General features: G+C 42.3%; 2 protein-coding genes across 8 annotated transcripts; both read left to right on the top strand.

The window, feature by feature from the left end:
* The first annotated feature begins 73 nt into the window (after positions 1 to 73).
* Positions 74 to 15,134, top strand: LOC109892276 (phosphoinositide 3-kinase regulatory subunit 6-like). Of its 7 annotated transcripts, none has more exons than XM_031827735.1 (21): positions 74 to 268; positions 2,671 to 2,749; positions 2,963 to 3,049; positions 3,208 to 3,299; positions 3,431 to 3,499; positions 3,799 to 3,931; positions 4,096 to 4,165; positions 4,448 to 4,625; positions 4,769 to 4,913; positions 7,678 to 7,764; positions 7,875 to 8,238; positions 8,518 to 8,611; positions 9,849 to 9,968; positions 10,219 to 10,329; positions 11,111 to 11,216; positions 11,329 to 11,402; positions 11,640 to 11,730; positions 11,834 to 11,886; positions 12,568 to 12,668; positions 12,820 to 13,047; positions 13,709 to 14,046. In XM_031827735.1, the coding sequence occupies exons 2-20, from the start codon at positions 2,737 to 2,739 to the stop codon at positions 12,974 to 12,976; spliced, it is 2,145 nt and encodes a 714-aa protein (XP_031683595.1). In that variant the 5' UTR covers positions 74 to 268; positions 2,671 to 2,736; the 3' UTR covers positions 12,977 to 13,047; positions 13,709 to 14,046. The 7 variants fall into 7 exon arrangements, with proteins under 7 accessions (XP_031683595.1, XP_031683598.1, XP_031683592.1 ...); XM_031827738.1 differs by having other exon boundaries at positions 83 to 268; positions 2,671 to 2,753; positions 4,066 to 4,165; positions 11,329 to 11,397; positions 13,709 to 15,134; XM_031827732.1 differs by having other exon boundaries at positions 83 to 268; positions 2,671 to 2,753; positions 4,066 to 4,165; positions 13,709 to 15,134.
* Positions 15,135 to 16,885: 1,751 nt separating this feature from the next.
* LOC109893522 (major facilitator superfamily domain-containing protein 6-like) lies at positions 16,886 to 20,771 on the top strand. Its single transcript, XM_020486769.2, has 2 exons — positions 16,886 to 17,234; positions 17,558 to 20,771. Exon 2 carries the CDS (start codon positions 17,614 to 17,616, stop codon positions 19,396 to 19,398), a length of 1,785 nt encoding a protein of 594 aa, XP_020342358.1. The 5' UTR covers positions 16,886 to 17,234; positions 17,558 to 17,613; the 3' UTR covers positions 19,399 to 20,771.
* The last annotated feature ends 28 nt before the right edge of the window (positions 20,772 to 20,799 follow it).

The raw sequence follows: 20,799 nt of genomic DNA, 5'->3' as shown, positions 1-20,799 counted from the left end.
GAACATTGGGTCGCACGTCAGCCTGCCTACATATTACAAAGAAGGTGTGGCCAAATATACTGTTTTAGTTTCTGTAGCCTACTAGATTAGCCAGGAGGGCTGACGCCCGACTCACGTACCTAGAGAGGCTACATGATAGAATGTGGGTCATGAATTGTCTTTTTTACCAAACTTCCATCTACGAAAGCAACGGTTTACCGTGTAGCTGCAGCTCCTCATCAGTCAATTCGTCCACGTCCAGTGTCAGCGTACAGTGGCAACATGCAAGGCAAGTGAATCTCTGTAGGATGACTACTGTATAATTCATTATATTACAGGCTATACTGTAATAGTCAAGTGTATTTGCACCACCTGTAAAGCAGACTTTTGCGATAGTGTTGTAATAGTGATTGCTGCAATGTAGAGTTTGCTGTTTTTACATCTAGAACTCTAATACATATGTTATTTTTAATGATCTCAGTCATAGATCACTGCACATTGATATCAATTTCACTGTTGCTTATGACAATTTTTTTTGTTAATAGCCTAGGTCAGCAATAGTTTACATGTAGGCTTATGCTGAGCCAGTCAACTGGGTTCCCTAAGGAGTTTTTCACCCTAGGCTTGCACTTTTAAAGTTCACTTCAATGACAAATTACTAAAAAGGTATATACAATTAGACTAGGATTGATTTGATTGATTGATCTGTGTAGTTAATACATCTTTTCATTATTGGTCTTTCTGCCTTTCAGTTTGTCAGAGAGTACTTCTCAGTTTATAACTAGTCGTCATGCTCTCTACACCCACACATTTCTGTAGACAGGAAACAGGTTAATTCTGGCCTCAAAGTGTGATCTGAGGAGGCTTACTGTACTGTATGCTATGTGTTGATATGGAACAGCAGCATTAGGCCGTTTGAGTTTGTATGAATGTAATAGGGTTTTCATGTATATTTGTAAATTACATAAATTCATAAATTATATTTTGTCAAAATAATTTCTCACAAAGTTTCTCTGTATTTATCAACTTTGGTGTCTGGTAGGCTAGGTGTCTCTTATCAAGTGAATGATCAGAAAGTCTTCATGTTTTTATGAGTTGCGGAGATGTGCCTTCTGAAACCTTCTGTTTCTTGGTTGTCTTAGAGTGCATTTGGAAAATATTCAGACCCCTTGACTTTTTCCACATTTTGGTACATTACAGCCTTATTCTAAAATTGATTAAATACATTTCCCCCTCATCAATCTACACACATATCCCAGAATGACAAAGCAAAATAGGTTTTTAAAAACATTTGCAAAAAATAAGACTCTTTACTCAGTCATTTGTTGAAGCACCTTTGGCAGCGATGACAGCATCATGTCTTCTTGGGTGTGACGCTACAAGCTTTGCAACCCTGCATTTGGGGAGTTTCTCCCATTCTTCTCTGCAGATAATCTCAAGCTCTGTCAGGTTGGATGGGAGTGTTGCTACACAGCTATTTTCAGGTCTTTACAGAGATGCTCAATCGAGTTCAAGTCCGGGCTCTGGCTGGGCCACTCAAAGACATTCAGAGACTTGTCCCGAAGCCACTCCTGCATTGACTTGGCTGTGTGCTTAGGGTCATTCTCCTGCTGGAAGGTGAACCTTCACCCCAGTCTGAGGTCCTGAGCGCTCTGGAGCAGATTTTTGTCAAGGATCTCTCTGTACTTTGCTCCGTTAATCTATCCCTCCATCCTGACTAGTATCCCAGTCACTGCCACTGAAAAACATCCCCACAGCATGATGCTGCCACCACCATGCTTCACCGTTGGGATGGCGCTAGGTGACGCTTCGCATTCAGGCCAAAGAGTTCAATCTTGGTTTCACCAGACCAGAGAATCTTGTTTCCCATGGTCTGATAGTCTTTAGGTGCCTTTTGGTAAACTCCAAGTGGGCTGTCATGTGCCTTTTATTGAGGAGTGGCTTCCGTCTGGCGACTCTACCAAAAAGTCCTGATTGGTGGAGTGCTGCAGAGATGATTGTCTTTCTGGAAGGTTCTCCCATCTCAACAGAGGAACTCTGTAGCTCTTTTAGAATGACCATTGGGTTCTTGGTCACCTCCCTGACCAAGGCCCTTTTCCCCCTTATTGCTCAATTCGGCCAGGTGGCCAGCTCTAGGAAGAGTCTTGGTGGTTCCAAACTTCTTCCATTTAAGAATGATGGAGGCCACTGTGTTCTTAGGGACCGTCAATGCTGCAGAAATGTTTTGGTACCCTTCCCCAGATCTGTGCCTCGACACAATCCTGTCTCTGAGCTCTACGGACAAGTCCTTCGACCTCATTGCTTGGTTTTTGCTCTGACATGCACTGTCAACTGTGGGACCTTATATAGACAGGCATGTTGAATTCACCACAGGTTAATTCCAATCAAGTTGTAGAAACATCTCAAGGATGATCAATGGAAACAGGAAACAGGACCTGAGCTCAATTTTGAGTCTCAAAGCAAAGGGTCTGAATACTTATGTAAATAATGTTTTATATTTTTAATAAATAAGCTTTGTCATTATGGGCTATTGTGTGTAGATTGAGGGGGGGGGAATTATGTAATCAATTTCAGAATAAGGCTGTAACATAACAAATGTGGATAAAGTCAAGGGGTCAGAATACTTTCCGAAAGCACTCTAAATCCACTATGTACAGTACATGTGGTGTCAAGCCCTGCTACTTTATCTAGGTGGGAGCCCATGATGCTAAAATGGGATGTTTGACCTTCTCTTGGGATGAATAAGGAAACAACCCCATGGAACCCTCCAGTAGGTAAACGTTCACTTACTCAGTCTTGAACTCATACAGTATTTAAATGATTCATATATAGACTTTGCTCTTTACTGTTTGTCCCTTTTAATTACGTTGGTAGACTGACATCTAGTAGTAAGAATCCCCACACATAGGACCACTGTGTTTTTAAACAGAGCTGCTATCTTGTCTAAATATGACATTTGATGTTTATAACTCTATTATTGTAGCTGACAGTATGTCGTCAGCAGTGGAGGCCAGTATGTACAACAGTATTCAGGCCATCCTCAGACAGGCTGCCTCCTCATGCAACAAAGGTACATTATCAGTGCATACAACAATAAAAAGTCAACGATTATCACATTCATCATTATGTGGCATAACATTCTATTATACAATATTAATAGTATTACAAATGTAATAGACTTGAGGACATTATGTGGTCAATTCAGCAGCCTTGTATGACTTCCTGAAGGTATGCTGAGGTGGACTCTTCATAAGAAGGTGGAGACCCATCCATCTAACAGTGTCTCACTGGTCAGGGTTCTGGTCAAAGAGCTAGAGAAGGTTGGTCTGACACTACCAGAGTATTCTGTTCTTGCAGAATGACACATGGCATGCCCTTTGTCTTCAGAAGTATATTTGGCCATTTTAATTGTCAGTTTTATGATGAAAGCTTCCTTCATTTGTTGATTCAGGTGGAGAGGCTTGACTATAAGATGCATGTTATTCCATTGCTTCACACTCTCAACTATGTTATTATTCAGGTCAGATTAATTTACCTTACCTTCATCTGAAATAACCTTGATCAGAGAGTAGCTGTCCTGCATTGCTGACGTCTAGTTTACTGTGTTATTTCCACGTATCATATTTCTTGTGTTGATTTCCTGGTTATCTTTATCCTGCTTAGAAAAATTATATTGTTCCTTGTTTGTTTTAGTTTGGGATGCCCTATTCAAACTATGTGATTGTTTTGTGTTTGTGATTGTTTTTACTTTCCAATCAGCTCTGATGTATGTATCTGATTGTGAAGGCTGCTCTTTTTATTCCGTTGTATCGGCTGCAGTCTAGCCACATTCCATGCAACCTGTTTCAGAGAGTGTATGAGTGCTTCAAACGGCTCCTAACACTTCCAGAGCCCTACTGTACTATCGCACTGAGATACATGAGAAGCATAAAGATGGAGCAGATCACACCAGGTACGGTACTCATCACTAGCACTTTACACTTTACACAGTGGCATGTACTGTGGCACAAGCACATTTGAATCATGTGAATACAGTATACAGTTCTCCAAACATGTATTTACCTTACTCCCTTTGTTCTGCTAAAGCTCCCTCCCCGACAATAACTTCCTCCACAGGAGCTTTGTATCAGAGAAGGGTGATTGCTGAGCAGAGCCTAAGGAACAAACATTTCCCCCAGCAGGAAAGGTGAGTTTAAAACACCCACGAACACATATGCCATCAGAAGATATTTTACACTCCCCACTGAAGTCAGTTTGTAGTCACTAGCAACAGATGACTAATTTAGTCCTGGTCATTTCTCATAAGGTGAGGGTGGGGGTTTGTTTGCTATGTGTGAGCTGTGGTGTCGCTTTCCCTTTCACAAACTGATGCTTTTGAATGAGGACTTTCCCGTCAGCAACTCTGAGGTCGTTCTGTATCCACAATAGCTGTGCTTACTGGCTGCCCCTCTGACTGTGTCCCCTGTAGGGTATTTGTGTTTGCAGACCCGGCTGTGTTCTCAGGGCCCCTGTGGCAGGCGGTGAGGGCAGACCTGGTGCTGACCAGCCCCCAAAGTGACATACTGGCAAGACGGGTGTTACTGCACACTCTGCAGGCTGGACTGGTGAAGGCCTGTCATGGTCCCATACTGACTCAAGCTCTGGAGGTGAGGGAGGTCAATGGGCTGTGATGATATGAGACGTTTGGATTAATTGATTTCATATCTTGGTATTTGTGTGCATCAGATGGATAATGAAATCACGTGTGTGCCTGCGTGTGTGCGGGCGTGCATGTGTGTGTGTGACGCAGGATCTAGGAGAAGATGTGGAAAAGTACTTCCAGGAGGTGGTGTTAGCTGTAGAGCAGAGTATAGAGAACGGCGAGGCAGGCCGTGACCAGTACCTAACCAGGCTACAGCACATCTACAGTGACATCCTGACCTCTGCTAACCAAGGTGTGTGTAAAGGAGGATAGGGTTGGGCGGTATCCAGATTTTCCTATTGGCATACCGTCCTTACGGTATTACAGGTTTAGTACACAAGGGGGCACCAGAAAACCCATTGGGCATCTATTTCCATAATGCTAACTAAATTAGCACAAGTCATAGCAAATTTCCATGAAGGCTGCTAAGCTAAATATGCTAACAAGCGCAAACGAAAATAAACTAATTGCAAAGACAGGCAATCCAGCTCATGAAGTTATACATACAGTACCAGTCAAAAGTTTGGACACCTACTTATTCCAGGGTTTTGCTTTATTTGGACTATTTTCTACATTGTAGAATAATAGTGAAGACATCAGAACTATGAAATAACACATGGAATCATGTGTTAAAAAAGTGTTAAGCAAATCTAAATATATTTTAAATTTTAGATTCTTCAACGTAGCCACCCTTTGCCTTGATGACAGCTTTGCACACTTTTGGAATTCTCTCAACCAGCTTCATGAGGTCGTCACCTGGAATGCATTTCAATTAACAGGTGTGCCTTGTTAAAAGTTCATTTGTGGACTTTCTTTCCTTCTTAATCCATTTGAGCCAATAAGTTGTGTTATGGCAAGGTAGGGTTGGTATAGAGAAGATAGCCCTATTTGGTAAAATACCAAATATGGCAAGAACAGCTCAAATAAGCAAAGAGAAACGACAGTCCATCATTACTTTAAGACATGAAGGTCAGTCAATCCAGAAAATGTCAAGAACTGAAAGTTTCTTCAAGTGCAGTTGCAAAACCCATCAAGCGCTATGATTAAACTGGCTCTCATGAGGACCGCCACAGGAAAGGAAGACCCAGAGTTACCTCTCCTGCGGAGGATAAGCCCCAAAAAATTATTCACAGAGTTCAAGTAACAGACACATCTCAACATCAACTGTTCAGAGGAGACTGCGGGGATCAGGCCTTCATGGTCAAATGCCTGCAAAGAACCACTACTAAAGGACACCAATAATAAGAAGAGACTTGCTTGGGCCAAGAAACACAAGCAATGGACATTAGACCAGTGGAAATCTGTCCTTTGGTCTGATTAGTCTAAATTTGAGAGTTTTGGTTCCAACCGCCGTGTCTTAGTGAGACGCAGAGTAGGTGAACGGATGTGTTATGTCATAGTTTTGATGTCTTCACTTTTATTCTACAATGTAGATAATAGTAACAAATCAAGAAAAAACGTTGAATGAGTAGGTGTGTCCAAACTTTTGACTAGTACTGTATATAGGTAGGAGCTACCGAATGTCATTTTCGTGAGTTTGGACATTTTACAAGTGAATGAGAGACATTGTGCAAAGGAACAAAGGTTTGGACGGAAGAACAGTTCTGGCTCTGGAGCATGTGTACACACTGTATCTGTGTGGAGTCTGGAGTCGCTAGGGCAATGGGCCTGCCTGCTCTGCTTGGAGAAGAGGGACAGAGTAGTAGACAGCCAAGAACGTAGAGGAAATCAAGATATCATTGGCAGCTGTACAGGTCTGTCAAACACGGCAGAAAGCTAACACCATATGATGCCCTGTTATCTATCTATTTCAGCCACTTACTTAGATAACTAGCAAGTTAAACTTAGGGGCCGTGTTAACAAAGAATTCTGCGTTTTTCACAAAGAAAATACAAAACGCATAAGAAATACCTTGATGCGTTTTATAAACGCAGATCTAAAATGTTTCTTCATGTAATTTCTGCCCGGCATCAGACTAATTTTGTGCTTCAGTTGCACTTCTCCACTTGGATGAGAATTCACAAAAGGGCATTCTATCAGCAGACAGCCTAATGTGTAGCTACCTTTCTCTGGTCATTTTCATTTTTAGCCTACTTTTCTCCTGTAAGTTCTCCTGTAACTTTAAGCAAAACATTAGGAAATGTAGCTGGCTACATTCTTTCTATGATAAACATTAGAAATATGTTTTAAAAGACCTTGATTTTTCATATTAAGCTCATTTGGTTGTGTGGCTGCCAGCCAAATGGTGTTGCACATCCTTTGTCATTTGATAAAAAATCACCTATTTTCTTTCACTAATGTATTTTCTGTGAAGGAAAACTATAGTTGCACGCCCCTGATCACTCTTTTGAAGCAAAACACTGTTGCCTTTCAAAGTGAAATATAATACCCGTGTCAATACAGGGTAGCCTAGGCGGCAGGGTAGCCTAGTGGTTAGAGTGTTGGACTAGTAACCGGAAGGTTGCAAGTTCAAACCCCTGAGCTGACAAGGTACAAATCTGTTGTTCTTCCCCTGAACAGGCAGTTAACCCACTGTTCCTAGGCCGTCATTGAAAATAAGAATTTGTTCTTAACTGATCTTGCCTAGTTAAATAAAGGTAAAATTAAAATGGACTCACCTGCTCCCTCTTTCACCCGTTGTGCTATTTACAAACAACCACGTGACTGGCTTAACTGTTCTGGGGAACTACTTTAAGCTTCATAATGTAAAATAGTGTGACAAGTGAAATGAAGAACGCGATCTGCTTTATCTCCTAAGGTATTGCAGAAGTTTACTGCAGGTATTTACTTAAAGAGTAGCTACAAATACTAAAATGTATTGAAAAACTTCAAATAAATAATTTCAACAGTATTGACGGTATTGAAAAACCATCCCGTGGCCATTTCTAAATACCCCGGCATACAGTGTATATGGTATACCACCAAAGGCTAAAGGAGAATAATGAAAGAGATTTGCTGACTGTGACAAACAAGATATTCACTGTTTATTGTGTTATGTTCACTCTCTCTCTGTTCAGACCCAATTGCCGGTGGCTCTCTTTCTAACACTCCATTGCCCTCGCCAGAGATTCAGTTCCACCTGTGGACAAACGAAGAGGAGCTGTGTGAGTCAACATAAGAGAACCTTAGTTTCTAGGCCATTATAAAGACTTGAAAATTCTGTCAAATCAGACTAATAGTGTGGCAATCTTGAATCTTTCATATTTTTCAATAGGGAATGAGCTGGTAAACTTCACCCTAAACATTTCCACCTCTGAGCGGAACTCTATGTACCAGGAGGAGGAAGAGGAGGATGTTTCTAAGAGGGTTTCCCACCTGTCTGTTGATAGTGGAATAGAGAAGGACCTGTCTGACATGGGGGAGCGGGAACAGAGGAATCCATTCACTCGGTCACGGTCACCGTGTTTCAGAGGGAGAATGAAGCCAGAAGACAAAATGGCTCTGGTACAGGAAAACATCAAGGGGCCCACCAGTAGCACCCCTCTCCCTAAAGAGGAGGGGAACCATACCGCACGCATAGTGATGATGGGAGACGACAGGGTGCTGGGGAGACTGGCCAAGGTGTATCACTCCATCCGGTAGGAAGTACTTCTACTGTCCCTTAATGTCCCTTAATACCTAGTTTCATCCCCATACATGTGAAATTCAGTTTTTATCCAAAGTGACTTACAGTCATGCGTGCATACATTTTTATGTATAGGTAGTGCTGGAAGTTGAACCCACTATCCTGGCGTTGCAAACACCATGCTCTACCAACTGAGAGACAGAGGACTACTGTACACTGTAATTACACTGTAATTCTGTCATTTAGAAATGTGTGTGAACTATTTTACAATGTGCATTACTTTTGTGTGCAGAAAACGGGAGGCAAAACATCTCATCTTGACCAAAAGAGTGAACCTACAGATATACTACATCCCTGTCACTGATGAGCCTATTGTCAATTCACCTGTGAGCAATAATCCAGTTCAAAATCCAATTATCAAATCAAAGTTTATTTGTCACGTGCGCCGAATACAACAGGTATTACAGTGAAATGCTTACTTACAGGCTCTAACCAATAGTGCAAAAAAGGTATTAGGTGAACAATAGGTAAGTAAAGAAATAAAACAACAGTAAAAAGACAGGCTATATACAGTAGCGAGGCTATAAAAGTAGCGAGGCTATAAACGTAGCGAGGTTATAAAAGTAGCGAGGCTATAAACATAGCGAGGTTATAAGAGTAGCGAGGTTATAAAAGTAGCGAGGTTATAAAAGTAGCGAGGCTATAAAAGTAGCGAGGTTATAAAAGTAGCGAGGTTATAAAAGTAGTGAGGCTATAAAAGTAGCGAGGCTATAAAAGTAGCGAGGTTATAAAAGTAGCGAGGCTATAAACGTAGCGAGGCTATAAACGTAGCGAGGTTATAAAAGTAGCGAGGCTATAAACGTAGCGAGGTTATAAAAGTTGCGAGGCTATAAACGTAGCGAGGTTATAAAAGTAGCGAGGTTATAAAAGTAGCGAGGTTATAAAAGTAGCGAGGCTATAAAAGTAGCGAGGTTATAAAAGTAGCGAGGTTATAAAAGTAGCAAGGTTATAAAAGTAGCGAGGTTACCTACAGACACTGGTTAGTCAGGCTGATTGAGGTAGTATGTACATGTAGATATGGTTAAAGTGACTATGCATATATGATGAACAGAGAGTAGCAGTAGCGTAAAAGAGGGGTTGGCGGGTGGTGGGTGGTGGGACACAATGCAGATAGCCAATGTTGGTGGGGGCACACAGTGCAAATAGTCCGGGTAGCCATTTGATTACCTGTGCTGGAGTCTATGGCTTTGGGGTAAAAACTGTTGTGAAGCATTTTTGTCCTAGACTTGGCACTCCGGTACAGCTTGCCATGAGGTAGAAGAGAGAACAGTCTATGACTGGGGTGGCTGGGGTCTTTGACAATTTTTAGGCCTTCCTCTGACACTGCCTGGTGTAGAGGTCCTGGATTACAGGTAGGTTAGCCCCAGTGATGTACTGGGCCATACGCACTACCCTCTGTAGTGCCTTGCGATCGGAGGCCGAGTAATTGCCATACCAGGCAGTGATGCAACCAATAATGTAAAATAATACCAATAATGTAAAATAACATCCATCTCATGCTGCATATGTACAGTAACCGGTATGATTTGCTAGGTTATGGAACCAGTCTTTTCTCTTTTTCAGGAAAGCACATCACAAGTTGGAGACAGGTTGTCTCTAGCCTCGTTCTTAGGAAGGGTCGATCCCTGGTACGAAAGCAACATCATCAGTTTGGGAGCCATGATTCCAAAGCTGGCAGGAACGGTAATGAGTCCTAATACATGCATTGTTTTATAAAGGTCGCAGTTGCAAATGAGAACTTGTTCTCGACTAGCCTACCTGGTTAAATAAAGGTTAAATATTTTTTTTATTTTTAAGTAATCTAATTCTGATCAGAAAGATCCATCAAATGGGTTCAAGGCTACCTAAATGGAAAGGGTTTTTAAAGATAGAAATAGACATCCAGTCATGTCACAGTGAGACCTAATACTGTGTCTACTATGTGCCATTGCAGCAGTCCAGTCACAGCAGGTCATCAGAACCTAACCACTTCCTTGTGGATGTCCTCTCCTACTACCTTCGCTGTGGCCTACAGCCTGTCCACTTCACACTCTACTCTGTCAAGGTCAGCTCCCTTAGATACATCCACATGTCATAGTCACATGTGTGCATGCATGTGTGTTATCAGCAGGATGTAACACTAACATATGGCAGCCCATGAATAGTTCATACATAGTTCATAGCCCAGTTTAACATAATGATTACAGTTATCATCCGGGGTTAAATTGGGAATTTGGAGGTTGGAAAGCCCTATTTGGACAGGGGGGGACTAGATTTGGAGTTGGAGTTAGGGTTAGGGCAGGAGCTAGGGATAAGTTTGTGATTGGGGCCAGGGTTAGGGTTGAACCAGATTGTGGATGTAAAGCTAGGCTTAGGGTTGTCGTTGAGTCTAGGTTTAGGGTTGAACCGGGATGTGGACATGAAGCTAGCATTTTGATTAGAGTTGAGGCTATGTTTAGGGTTGAACTGGGATGTGGGCATGGGGCTAGGAATAGGGTTGTGGTTGAGGTTAAGGGTTAAACTGGGATGTAGACATGAATCTAGGGTTAGGGTTGTGGTTGAGGGTTAGGGTTTAACAAGGATGTGGACATGAAGCTAGATTTATGGTTGCTCTAAGCCTAGGGTACCGTAGCCTTAATCTTAACCTTGGTTTATCATACGTTTTATCCTTCTTTCTTCTTTGGACCCGTAGATTGCTGGAGCTTGGCTTTCCCTTTGACCCAAGGTGCAGGAGCCCTGCTTCGAGTAGCTCCGTCTCAATTTAACCACTTGTTATCATGAAGAGAAAAAAAAAAACAATTTTTCCCTAATTTGAGCTTGTTCTTGTTGCCCTGTTGTGTTTTTAGATCTCTGTCTCTGGCCAGACTGGCAGCCCTGTGGACGATGTGTTTGTGTCCCACCTGGATGCTGAGTTCCCTGAGTCTAAAACACTCAGAGAAAATCTGAGACAAGGTACTGTTATCACAACTGTGAATGCAGCATGAACCGTGTTGTCAGGACAGGGACAGAAACTAGATCGTCCTGTTACTGCCTCTGTTGGTGATTGCATAATGTCTCTATGCAGAGAGATCTAGTAGGCGACGAACAAGGAAGACACTTGGAACCTGTGGAGTGGTGGTTTCTGTGAATTACAGTAAGGTACTTTCTGAAGGCTTTCTTCCCTTTTTGTGTTATAGAGTATTTGATTAGTGGTTAGTGGATGTGTTCATGCTTGGTTAGTGTAGTACAGTATCATTGTAATAATTTAGGAACAAGTAGTACACTTTTAAATGACAAGTAACAACTAAGGAAATATCTAGATATCCTTTTAATCCATATGGCATAATGTCTTAACTACAGTAACAAATGTGTGTGTGTCTGACATGCTTTCTGCAGGTCTCCTTGAGCAAACAAGAGGTTGTTCAGGGAATGTCAGTCATGACATGTGGAGTGGGCATCAGTGCAATATCACCCAATGAAACAGAAGGTTTGCATTAAAACATATACATGTAGTAAGTACATAGCTGTTCTCAATGGCAACTTGGTTTCATTACCTCAAATCAACAATTTGTCCTCCCTACTTTCCCTAGGTCTTGATTTCCTCACTGTCAATTTTGACAGTACAAATCCAAGATGCTGCACGGTAAGGATATTTCTGAATGTGTGATAATAAATCATTGAGACCCCAGTAACACCATATTAAAAAGTACTAAAACTGTCAGTTAGGCAACACACTGCCAGATGTGGTTTCTTGATCGTATCCTCATGTCTCACCTTCAAAGTAGATTATTGATTAAGGCAATTATATATAATGGTAGAGTTTTGATTTGAGCCCATAAATGCAAAGAGGGTAGGCATACAGTACTGCTGTCACACCCTGACCATAGTTTGCTTTGTATGTTTCTATGTTTTGGTTGGTCAGGGTGTGATCTGGTTGGGCATTCTATGTTGGATGTCTTGTTTGTCTATTTCTATGTCTGGCCTGATATGGTTCTCAATCAGAGGCAGGTGTTAGTCATTGTCTCTGATTGGGAACCATATTTAGGTAGCCTGGGTTTCACTGTGTGTTTGTGGGTGATTGTTCCTGTCTCTGTGTTTGCACCAGATAGGGCTGTTTTGGTTTTCACATTTCATTATTTTGTAGTTTTTTCATGTATAGTTTTTTCCTTCATTAAAATATCATGAATCATCATCACGCTGCATTTTGGTCCAACTCTCCTTCACCACAAGAGAACCGTTACAACTGCAGTTTGGAGTCACATCTCGCAATGATTTTTGCTCCTAACCTATCAGGATATTTAATTTGACCATGCTGTGTTGACAGGAGATCAGAACCCAAAATATTAAAATCAGAATCCTGGAGGATAAGACCTTCACTGTCTGTCTGGACAAAGACTGTCGCAGGAAATACACACATGTGCAAAGGTCAGAGAGCACACTCATCAGCAATAGAATGCCACAATGCTCTACCATCTCTATTGATGAATACTATACAGTAGTTATTTGGTTGTCTTTTACAGAGTTATTTCCAAACTGAAATAACTAAGTAACTAACACTACTAACACTATTTTACAGCATTGAGATCTCTCCATGTTTGGATCCAGGGTATTGCCTCCAGACAAGTTCCAAGTCCAAGTTCAGTGTGGGAGAGGAGAGGGAGTCGGGGCTGAGCAAATACATGTGCAAGATCCTGCCTCTGCCAATCAATACCTTCACTGGCATCAACCACTGAAGGGATTTGATTATTTGGCCTGGGCTCCATCCCAGGCGTGAGCCAGGTGCCCTGCTCTGGCCAACGGCGAAGTAAGCTAAAAACAAAAGTGACATTGGTTATGCACATGGAGTAATGAGTAAGATTCTGTGTTTTCACATGCAAAAGGGATTTATTTAGATAAAAAAGTTTTATCTGCCTTCCCAATGAAATCTAGTTTTAAAATACTAACATATGTTTTATGAAATAGAAGAGAGATGTACAAGAGATGTATGTATTTTTATTTTATTATGATCCCCATTAGCTGTTGCAAAAGCAGCAGCTGCTATTCCTGGGTTCCCCACAAAACATGAAACATGACATAATACAGAACATTAATAGATAAGAACAGCTCAAGCACAGAACCACATCAAATGATTTATTTTTTAACGCACACTTAGCCTACATATCAATACATACATGCAAACTATCTAGGCCAAATAGGGGAGAGGTGTTGTGCCATGAGGGGTTGCTTTATCTGTTTTCTTAAACCAGGTTTGCTGTTCATTTGAGCAATATAAGATAAGGGCTCTATAAAATACTTTACGCTTTCTTAAATTTGTTTTGGATTTGGGGACTGTGAAAAGACCCCTGGTGGCATGTCTGGTGGGGTACGTGTGTGTAAGTTGACTATGCATACAATTTGGGACTTTCAACACGTTAATGTTTCTTATAAACAGAAGAAGTAATGCAGTCTGTCTCTTTTTATATCAGCCCTGTGAGTCACGCCTGCTCCCGCTCTTCCTCCCTGGTGCTCGAGGGCGCCAGGCTTCCCAGCATTGAGCACTCCTGCCATCATCATTACACACACCTGCCTTCTCCCCCCGTCACACGCATCAGCGATTATTGGACTCACTTGGACTCAATCACCTCTGTCATTACCTTCTCTATATCTATCTGGTTCCCCGCTCTGTTCCCTGTTTCTGCATTAATTTTAGTTTGTCTTTGTTTACCTGTTCCTGTTCTGTTACCTGTCTGTTCCTGTTTAAATGTTTGACTCCCCGTACCTGCTTCTCATCTCCAGCATCGGTCATTACACTGACTACAATGAAGAGGAAGACGTGTCTCTCTGTTCTGGCATATGTTTTGACCATGACAGTTTACAACCAAAGTAACTCCAAGTAATTTAGTCTCCTCCTTAGTTTTAGAGATGTTCAGAACCAGTTTATTACTGGCCACTCAAGACTGCAACTCTTTGTTTAGGGTTTCAGTGACTTCATTAGCTGTGGTTGCTGATGTGTATATGGTTGAATCAACTTTGTTTAATGCCAGTGGCAGGTTAATGGTAAAAATAGTAAAGAGCGGAGGGCCTAGAGAGCTGCCCTGCGGTACAACACACTTTACATATTTGACATTAGAGAAGCTTCCATTAAAGAAACTCCTTTTAGTTATATTAGATAGATAGCTCTGAATCTACAATATGGCAGAGGTTGAAAAGCCATAACACATATTTTTTCAACAACAGGTTATGGTCAATTATATCAAAGGATGCACTGAAATCTAACAGTACAGCTCCCACAATCTTCTTATTATCAATTTCTTTCAACCAATCATCCGTCATTTGTGTCAGTGCAGTACATGTTGAGTGCCCTTCTCTATAAGCATGCTGAAAGTCTATTGTTAATTTGTTTACAGAGAAATAGCATTGTATTTGGTCAAACACATATTTTCCCCAACAGTTTGCTAAGAGCTGGCAGCAAGTTTATAGGTCTGCTGTTAGAACCAGTAAAGGCCGCTTTACCACTCTTTGGTAGCTGAATTACCTTGGCTTCCCTCCAAGCTTGAGGTCAAAGACTTTCCTCTAGGCTCAGATTAAAGATATGAAAGATTGGAGACGCTACAGAGTCTGCTACCATCCTCAGTAGCTTTCAATCTAAGTTGTCATTGCCAGGAGGTTTGTCATTATTGATCGATAACAATAATTTTTCCACCTCTCCCACACTAACTTTACAAAATTCAAACTTCCAATGCTTTTCTTTCATTATTTTTTATGCATGAATATGATGGCTCACTGTTCATTGTTGACATTTCCTACCTAAGTTTGCCCACTTTGCCAATTAAGTAATCATTAAAATAATTGCCAACATCGAATGGTATTGTGCTGAATAAGCCATCTGATTTGATGAAAGATGGAGTTGAATTTGTCTTTCTGCCCATAATTTCATTTAAAGTACTCCAGTGTTTTATATAATTTATCTTGGCTTCATAATACAGTTTCTTCTCCTTTTTGTTGCATTTAGTCACATAATTTCTCAGTTTGCATTAAGTCAGCCAGTCAGATGTGCAGCCAGACTTATTAGCCACTCCTTTTGCCCCATCTCTTTCAACCATACTGTTTTTCAATTCCTCATCAATCCATGGAGCCTTGACAGTTCTAAAAGTCAGTTTCTTAACAGGTACATGTTAATCAATAATTGGAAGAAGCAATTTTATAAATTCATTAAGTGCAGCGTCATTAATCACGTAAGACCCAAAAATATTTTTTTTACATCATCCACACAATATTTTGCTGTGACTTTTATATCATCTCTTGTACACTATTTTAGGCCCAGCTTTTGGAACATTGGCTTTCCTGGATATAGCCACTATATTGTGATCACTACATCCAATGGGTACGGATATAGCTATAGAACAAAGTACTACAGTATTAGTAAAAATGTGATCAATAAATGTGGATGATCTTGTGTCTGTAAACACCCTGGTTATTTGTTTCTGAGTGATGCAACATGTGCCTAGTAGACAACATGACGGACTCCCTTCCGGCACCGACAGAGATGGCCGCCTCGCTTCGCGTTCCTAGGAAACTGCACCTGATGTCACAGGAAGGCCATAAAAATCATCAAGGACAACAACCACCCGAGCCTGTTCACCCCGCTATCATCCAGAAGGCGAGGTCAGTACAGGTGCATCAAAGCAGGGACTGAGAGACTGAAAAACAGCTTCTATCTCAAGGCCATCAGACTGTTAAACAGCCACCACTAACATTGAGTGGCTGCTGCCATACATGTAAAAAATGTATCACTAGCCACTTTAAACAATGCCACTTAATATGATGTTTACATACCCTACATTACTCATCTCATATGTATATACTGTACTTGATACCATCTACTGCATCTTGCCTATGCCGTTCTGTACCATCACTCATTCATATGTCTTTATGTACATATTCTTCATCCCTTTACACTTGTGTGTACAAGGTGGCTGTTGTGAAATTGTTAGGTTAGATTACTTGTTGGTTATTACTGCATTGTCGGAACTAGAAGCACAAGCATTTCACTACACTCGCATTAACATCTGCTAACCATGTGTATGTGACAAATACAATTTGATTTGATTAACTGTTCAATTTGAGAATTGCTCTCATTCCCTCACCACATTTGCCCATTCACGTCATGGGCCATAGACAGGTGCACTGTGGTTCAGCTTAATCGATGCCAATGCCTAGTAGTGTGGGTGGGGTTCAACAGGCACAGTACATTTTTTAGAGCTGTCACTCCTGTCTACAAAAGTGCAGAGATATTCATGAAACACAACAAACTTTTGTCATTTTCTGTAACACAGCATATCACTGTATAAAGACATGTTTATCAGTTGTATATTTCCATGCAAATTCCTGATGGACAGTCCAGTGAATTGATGTTTTCAATGTATTTCATTTGGATTGCTTTCTACAGTGCTGGTTTGCAATAAATGTTCCGTTTACACTATGCTATTAAAGGAAGGCACTGTGTTAGTAAACACAGAGGAAATGACTTCTTATATCTTACCCGATTTAAATGTTTAGAATAAATAACATAGTTTTGGCTGTGTGGATATTTTGTATGAATAAACGGAGTTCATTTAATCATGTAGCGCTGGACAAACTGTTTTTTAAATTTTACCTGCCTCGCGTAGTTGTCATCCTCGCGCCCTGAGGGCGCTGCAGACAAACAGCTTAATGTGTGCAAGGTGTACAACTTATTTTTCAACTACAGAGAGGTGATATCAGGTGGTATGCGCTCGTGACAACTGCCAAGAACGATATAAGAGACGTAAAAAGTCAGAGACAAAATAACCGAGCACAAAGAATAACCATACGCTTATTAAAGTACTTTCAAAAAGCATATGTTGTGTTAAACAGTTTACCGTAAAAGATGACGTGGACATGTACGGAGTGGACATGCTTCGGTTGAAACAGGTGCATTGACTAGCCTCAAACACACCAGCTGCGCTGAAAAATTGATTCATCGTTTTGACGGTAAGCCATTGTATCCTACTGATGTTAGTGGTTGTTTTTGGCTCTATTGAATTAGCTTACAGTTTTTTTTATTGAAGGTTTGATTAGGGACATATGGCCCATTATATCTTTATTTTCAGTGATTTTTAGTAATTCTTCTAATAGGCATTCGTTAAATAAAGTTAAATAAAAACAAGATTACATTCTCAATGTTAAATATGATTTCTATGTACCTATACTTGATTTTAATCTATATTGCATTATTAAATAGTAAATGTACATGTTAGCTACTGTTTGAAAAATGTTTATGGGTTTCTATACATATTATTTGTGTTTATTCACAGTGCGTGCTCTGTATGAAGATAGTCTGTGAGACAGCGAGTTCATTTGGCTGGCAGCCATGAAGAGGAACAAGCAGATCGACATTAAGGGTGCTCTAGTCCTCTCCAGCACCTTCCACTTCCTGTATTCTTGTGCCAGAGCCTGCATCCTCCCCTTCCTCACCCTGTACCTCAGATACCTGGGCCTCACTCCCTCCATGACGGGCCTTCTCATGAGCACCAAACATCTCATCTCCCTGGTCTGGAGCCCTCTGGCCAGCTTTCTGTCCAAACACTACAACAAGAGGAGGGCAGTGATTACAGGGTCTCTGGTCTGTTCAGCAGGGGCAGCCCTCATCCTCCTGCTCATCCCATCCACAGGCGTCGAGACGCTGACCAGTCACTGCAACATTTCTCACCTCAGTGTGAGCCCCACTGAAGAGCTGATTGACTATGTGCGTGTTGTTGGCAGTGTAATGCCTACCACCCACACTACCATTGTGTCCCAGTCAGCAGCACATGAATCTTCACCTACAGAGACAACCAGTGACACTGTGTCTTCCGCTGTTTCAATGAGCAAAGCCACAACCTACACACTCCAGCTGCAACATTCCAACAATGTGACTACTCAATGGACACAAGTGAATGTATCTGTGGCCAACCACAGTATAGGAGGGGAGAGAAATAGCTTAGAGTCCCACCACGGCGCCTCCAACACTTCCCCCACAGTGAGGAGGGTTAGCAGGTCAGCAGAAAAGGAGAAGCAGCAGCAGACGGAGAAGGATGAGGCTCGCTTAGAGTTCCTGGGCAACCTCAAAGTTATGGACGTCCAGCACCAGCTCTTTTTCATGCTCCTCATCGTGGTGTCGATATGGGAGCTGATGGCCGCCCCTCTGGAATGGACAGTGGACGATGGGCTGTATGAGTATTTGGATTTTGTGGATGCCTCTGATCGCTATGGTAGCACAGGAGTGTGGGGGCTGCTTGGGGCAGTATGTGGGGTGAGTGGTGCAGGACTGCTGGTGAGCCACCTGGACTGCCTCATTGGCTCACACGCACCCAGGAGCGCTGTCCACTTCTACTCCTATGCAGCTGTGACAACCCTGGCCGTGCCTGTGGTGGCCTTCCTGCCCCTCTACCTAAACAAGAAGCGTAGTCGCTCCACTGGGCTCTTCAAAGCTTTACAGTTGGTGCGAGGGGACCTCCGTGCCCTGCTGTGTGCTGCCACTGCCTTCCTAATGGGGCTGGCGGGGTCTGCAGTGGATGACTTCCTGCTGTGGCAGATGCAGGACCATGGGAGCAGCGAGCTGCACATGGGCCTCTCTTTAGCCGTAGCGTTGCTCTCCCGGGCCGCCTTCCCTCTGCTGAGTGGCTGGGTGTCGAAGCTCCTGAGCCCAGGCAGGGTGCTGCTGGTGGGGACGGCCTGCCTGGCCCTGCAGTGCCTCTACTACTCCTTCCTGTGGGGCCCCTGGGCTGCAATACCTGTCCAGGTGCTGAGCTGCTTCAGCAGTGGCGCCCTCTGGTGGGCAGTGCAGGTGCAGTGCGAGGACGTGGCCACGCCGGGCACGGAGAGGAGCGTGAGGAGGGTCTACCAGGCCCTCTCTCTGGACCTGGGGGCAGGGCTGGGCAGCATGGCCGGGGGGTTTGTTGTCCACAGGTTTGGGGTATCTGTGCTTTTCAGAGGTGTGGCGGTGATTCTGCTCCTGTGGTGCCTGTTTCTGCCCCTGCTCCAGTGGAAAGCCCCACGCCAACGCAGGATCAACTACTCCCGCCTCCTCGCTGCTGACACCAGTGAAGTGAGCGAATCAGAGTCGGAGCAGGAGACCGACTGGCTGGAGAAAGCCATGGAGGATGACGAGCAATAATGACATGGGCAGGAGTATGAATGATTAGACCTAAGGAACAATATGCAACACAATGGAAGGATGACAGTATCAATTCTGCTCCTGGAGGATTCCACCACCACTCACAGACATGCCACTCTTAATTTAGTCTGCCTTCTTGCTGCTCCACAAACTGCTAAGTGAATCCGTCCCTGGCTGGTTTAATTGAAAACCAAGTATTGCTTTTTAATTCTCCATTACTGCAGCTTTATTCATTTAGTGCTAATGCTCTAGCATTCACCACCTGCCCAGAAGGCGTTTAGCATTCTTCAGTTAAACTAAACACAATAGTGAGGACTGCAAGCCTCACTATTGCACTGGTGGTGGATCCATTGTGAATGCAGAGTGATGATAAACTGTCATTTGCATAAGTTATCAAGAAACTCTGGATAGCAAATAACGGAGAAGAATTAAGTGTGAGCAGGTGACTGAGCAGGTGACTGTGCGAGTGCTTATGAGTGTTAGTACAGTCCACGTTAGGCAGCTTTACTGTCTGTAACATAAGGCCACTTGAGTGCAGGTGTGGTCTTTGGGCGAGACAAAACCCTGGACTAACAGACTCATCCTGTATATGTGGTTTAGCCTGCTCACATGACAGATGACTCTTGAGTCCACTGTGAAAATGTTATGTATTGTTCAACTGTAGTAGAAATCGCCCCTTGGGTCAATTTCCTAACTAAACATTAAGTGCCTCTTGTGTGGGGGAAGTATTAGAAGCTATCTGTGGTTGGTTGCTGCACTTGTAGGTTAGATGGTGTTTGCTAAACCTGTATTTCAAAGGATGTTTGCCAAACTTGCCACAGTTTGGCCCATTTTGACCTGACTGTTATTTCAGCATATCCGCCAGAGACACTAATATAGTTTAGCACCTCTCCCTGAAACCTTTGTCTAATTAACAGTACATTACATACAGTGGTTGATATACATGTCCAATGACTAGTAGTAAATCAATAAAAATATTAGTATTATTGTGCCTTGAAGACATTCTCAAATATTGATGACTGACATTACAATACCTTTTGTTTATCTGATGTTTATAGTATATTTATTGATATATTGTAAGTCAATGCAGTGGACAGTATATGTCAATACCTCACAACAGCGTAGTATCAAACGTCAAATGTCTTGTAGTGTTTTTAAAGAACACAAGCAGGAAACCCAATGCCTGTTGTGTCAATATCAATACACCTCTTAATGTAACAAGGCAAAGGTCAGCAGTATGTGGAACTCCTCTTGAATCTTTGTATTTGGCCTTGTCTGTCATGACTCATGCCTGTAGAGAACAGTCAGTTGAGTGATAAGGCGCTATCAGCCTGAGCAGGCGCCATAAGTAAAATATTTGTTTTCCAACCGGACCAGTCGGTCTCAGACGGGGGTCCTTCT

Source organism: Oncorhynchus kisutch, linkage group LG6 (genome assembly GCF_002021735.2).
Source record: "Oncorhynchus kisutch isolate 150728-3 linkage group LG6, Okis_V2, whole genome shotgun sequence".
In the NCBI taxonomy this organism is placed as follows: Eukaryota; Metazoa; Chordata; class Actinopteri; order Salmoniformes; family Salmonidae; genus Oncorhynchus; species Oncorhynchus kisutch.
This window is presented reverse-complemented; position numbering and strand designations above follow the sequence as displayed.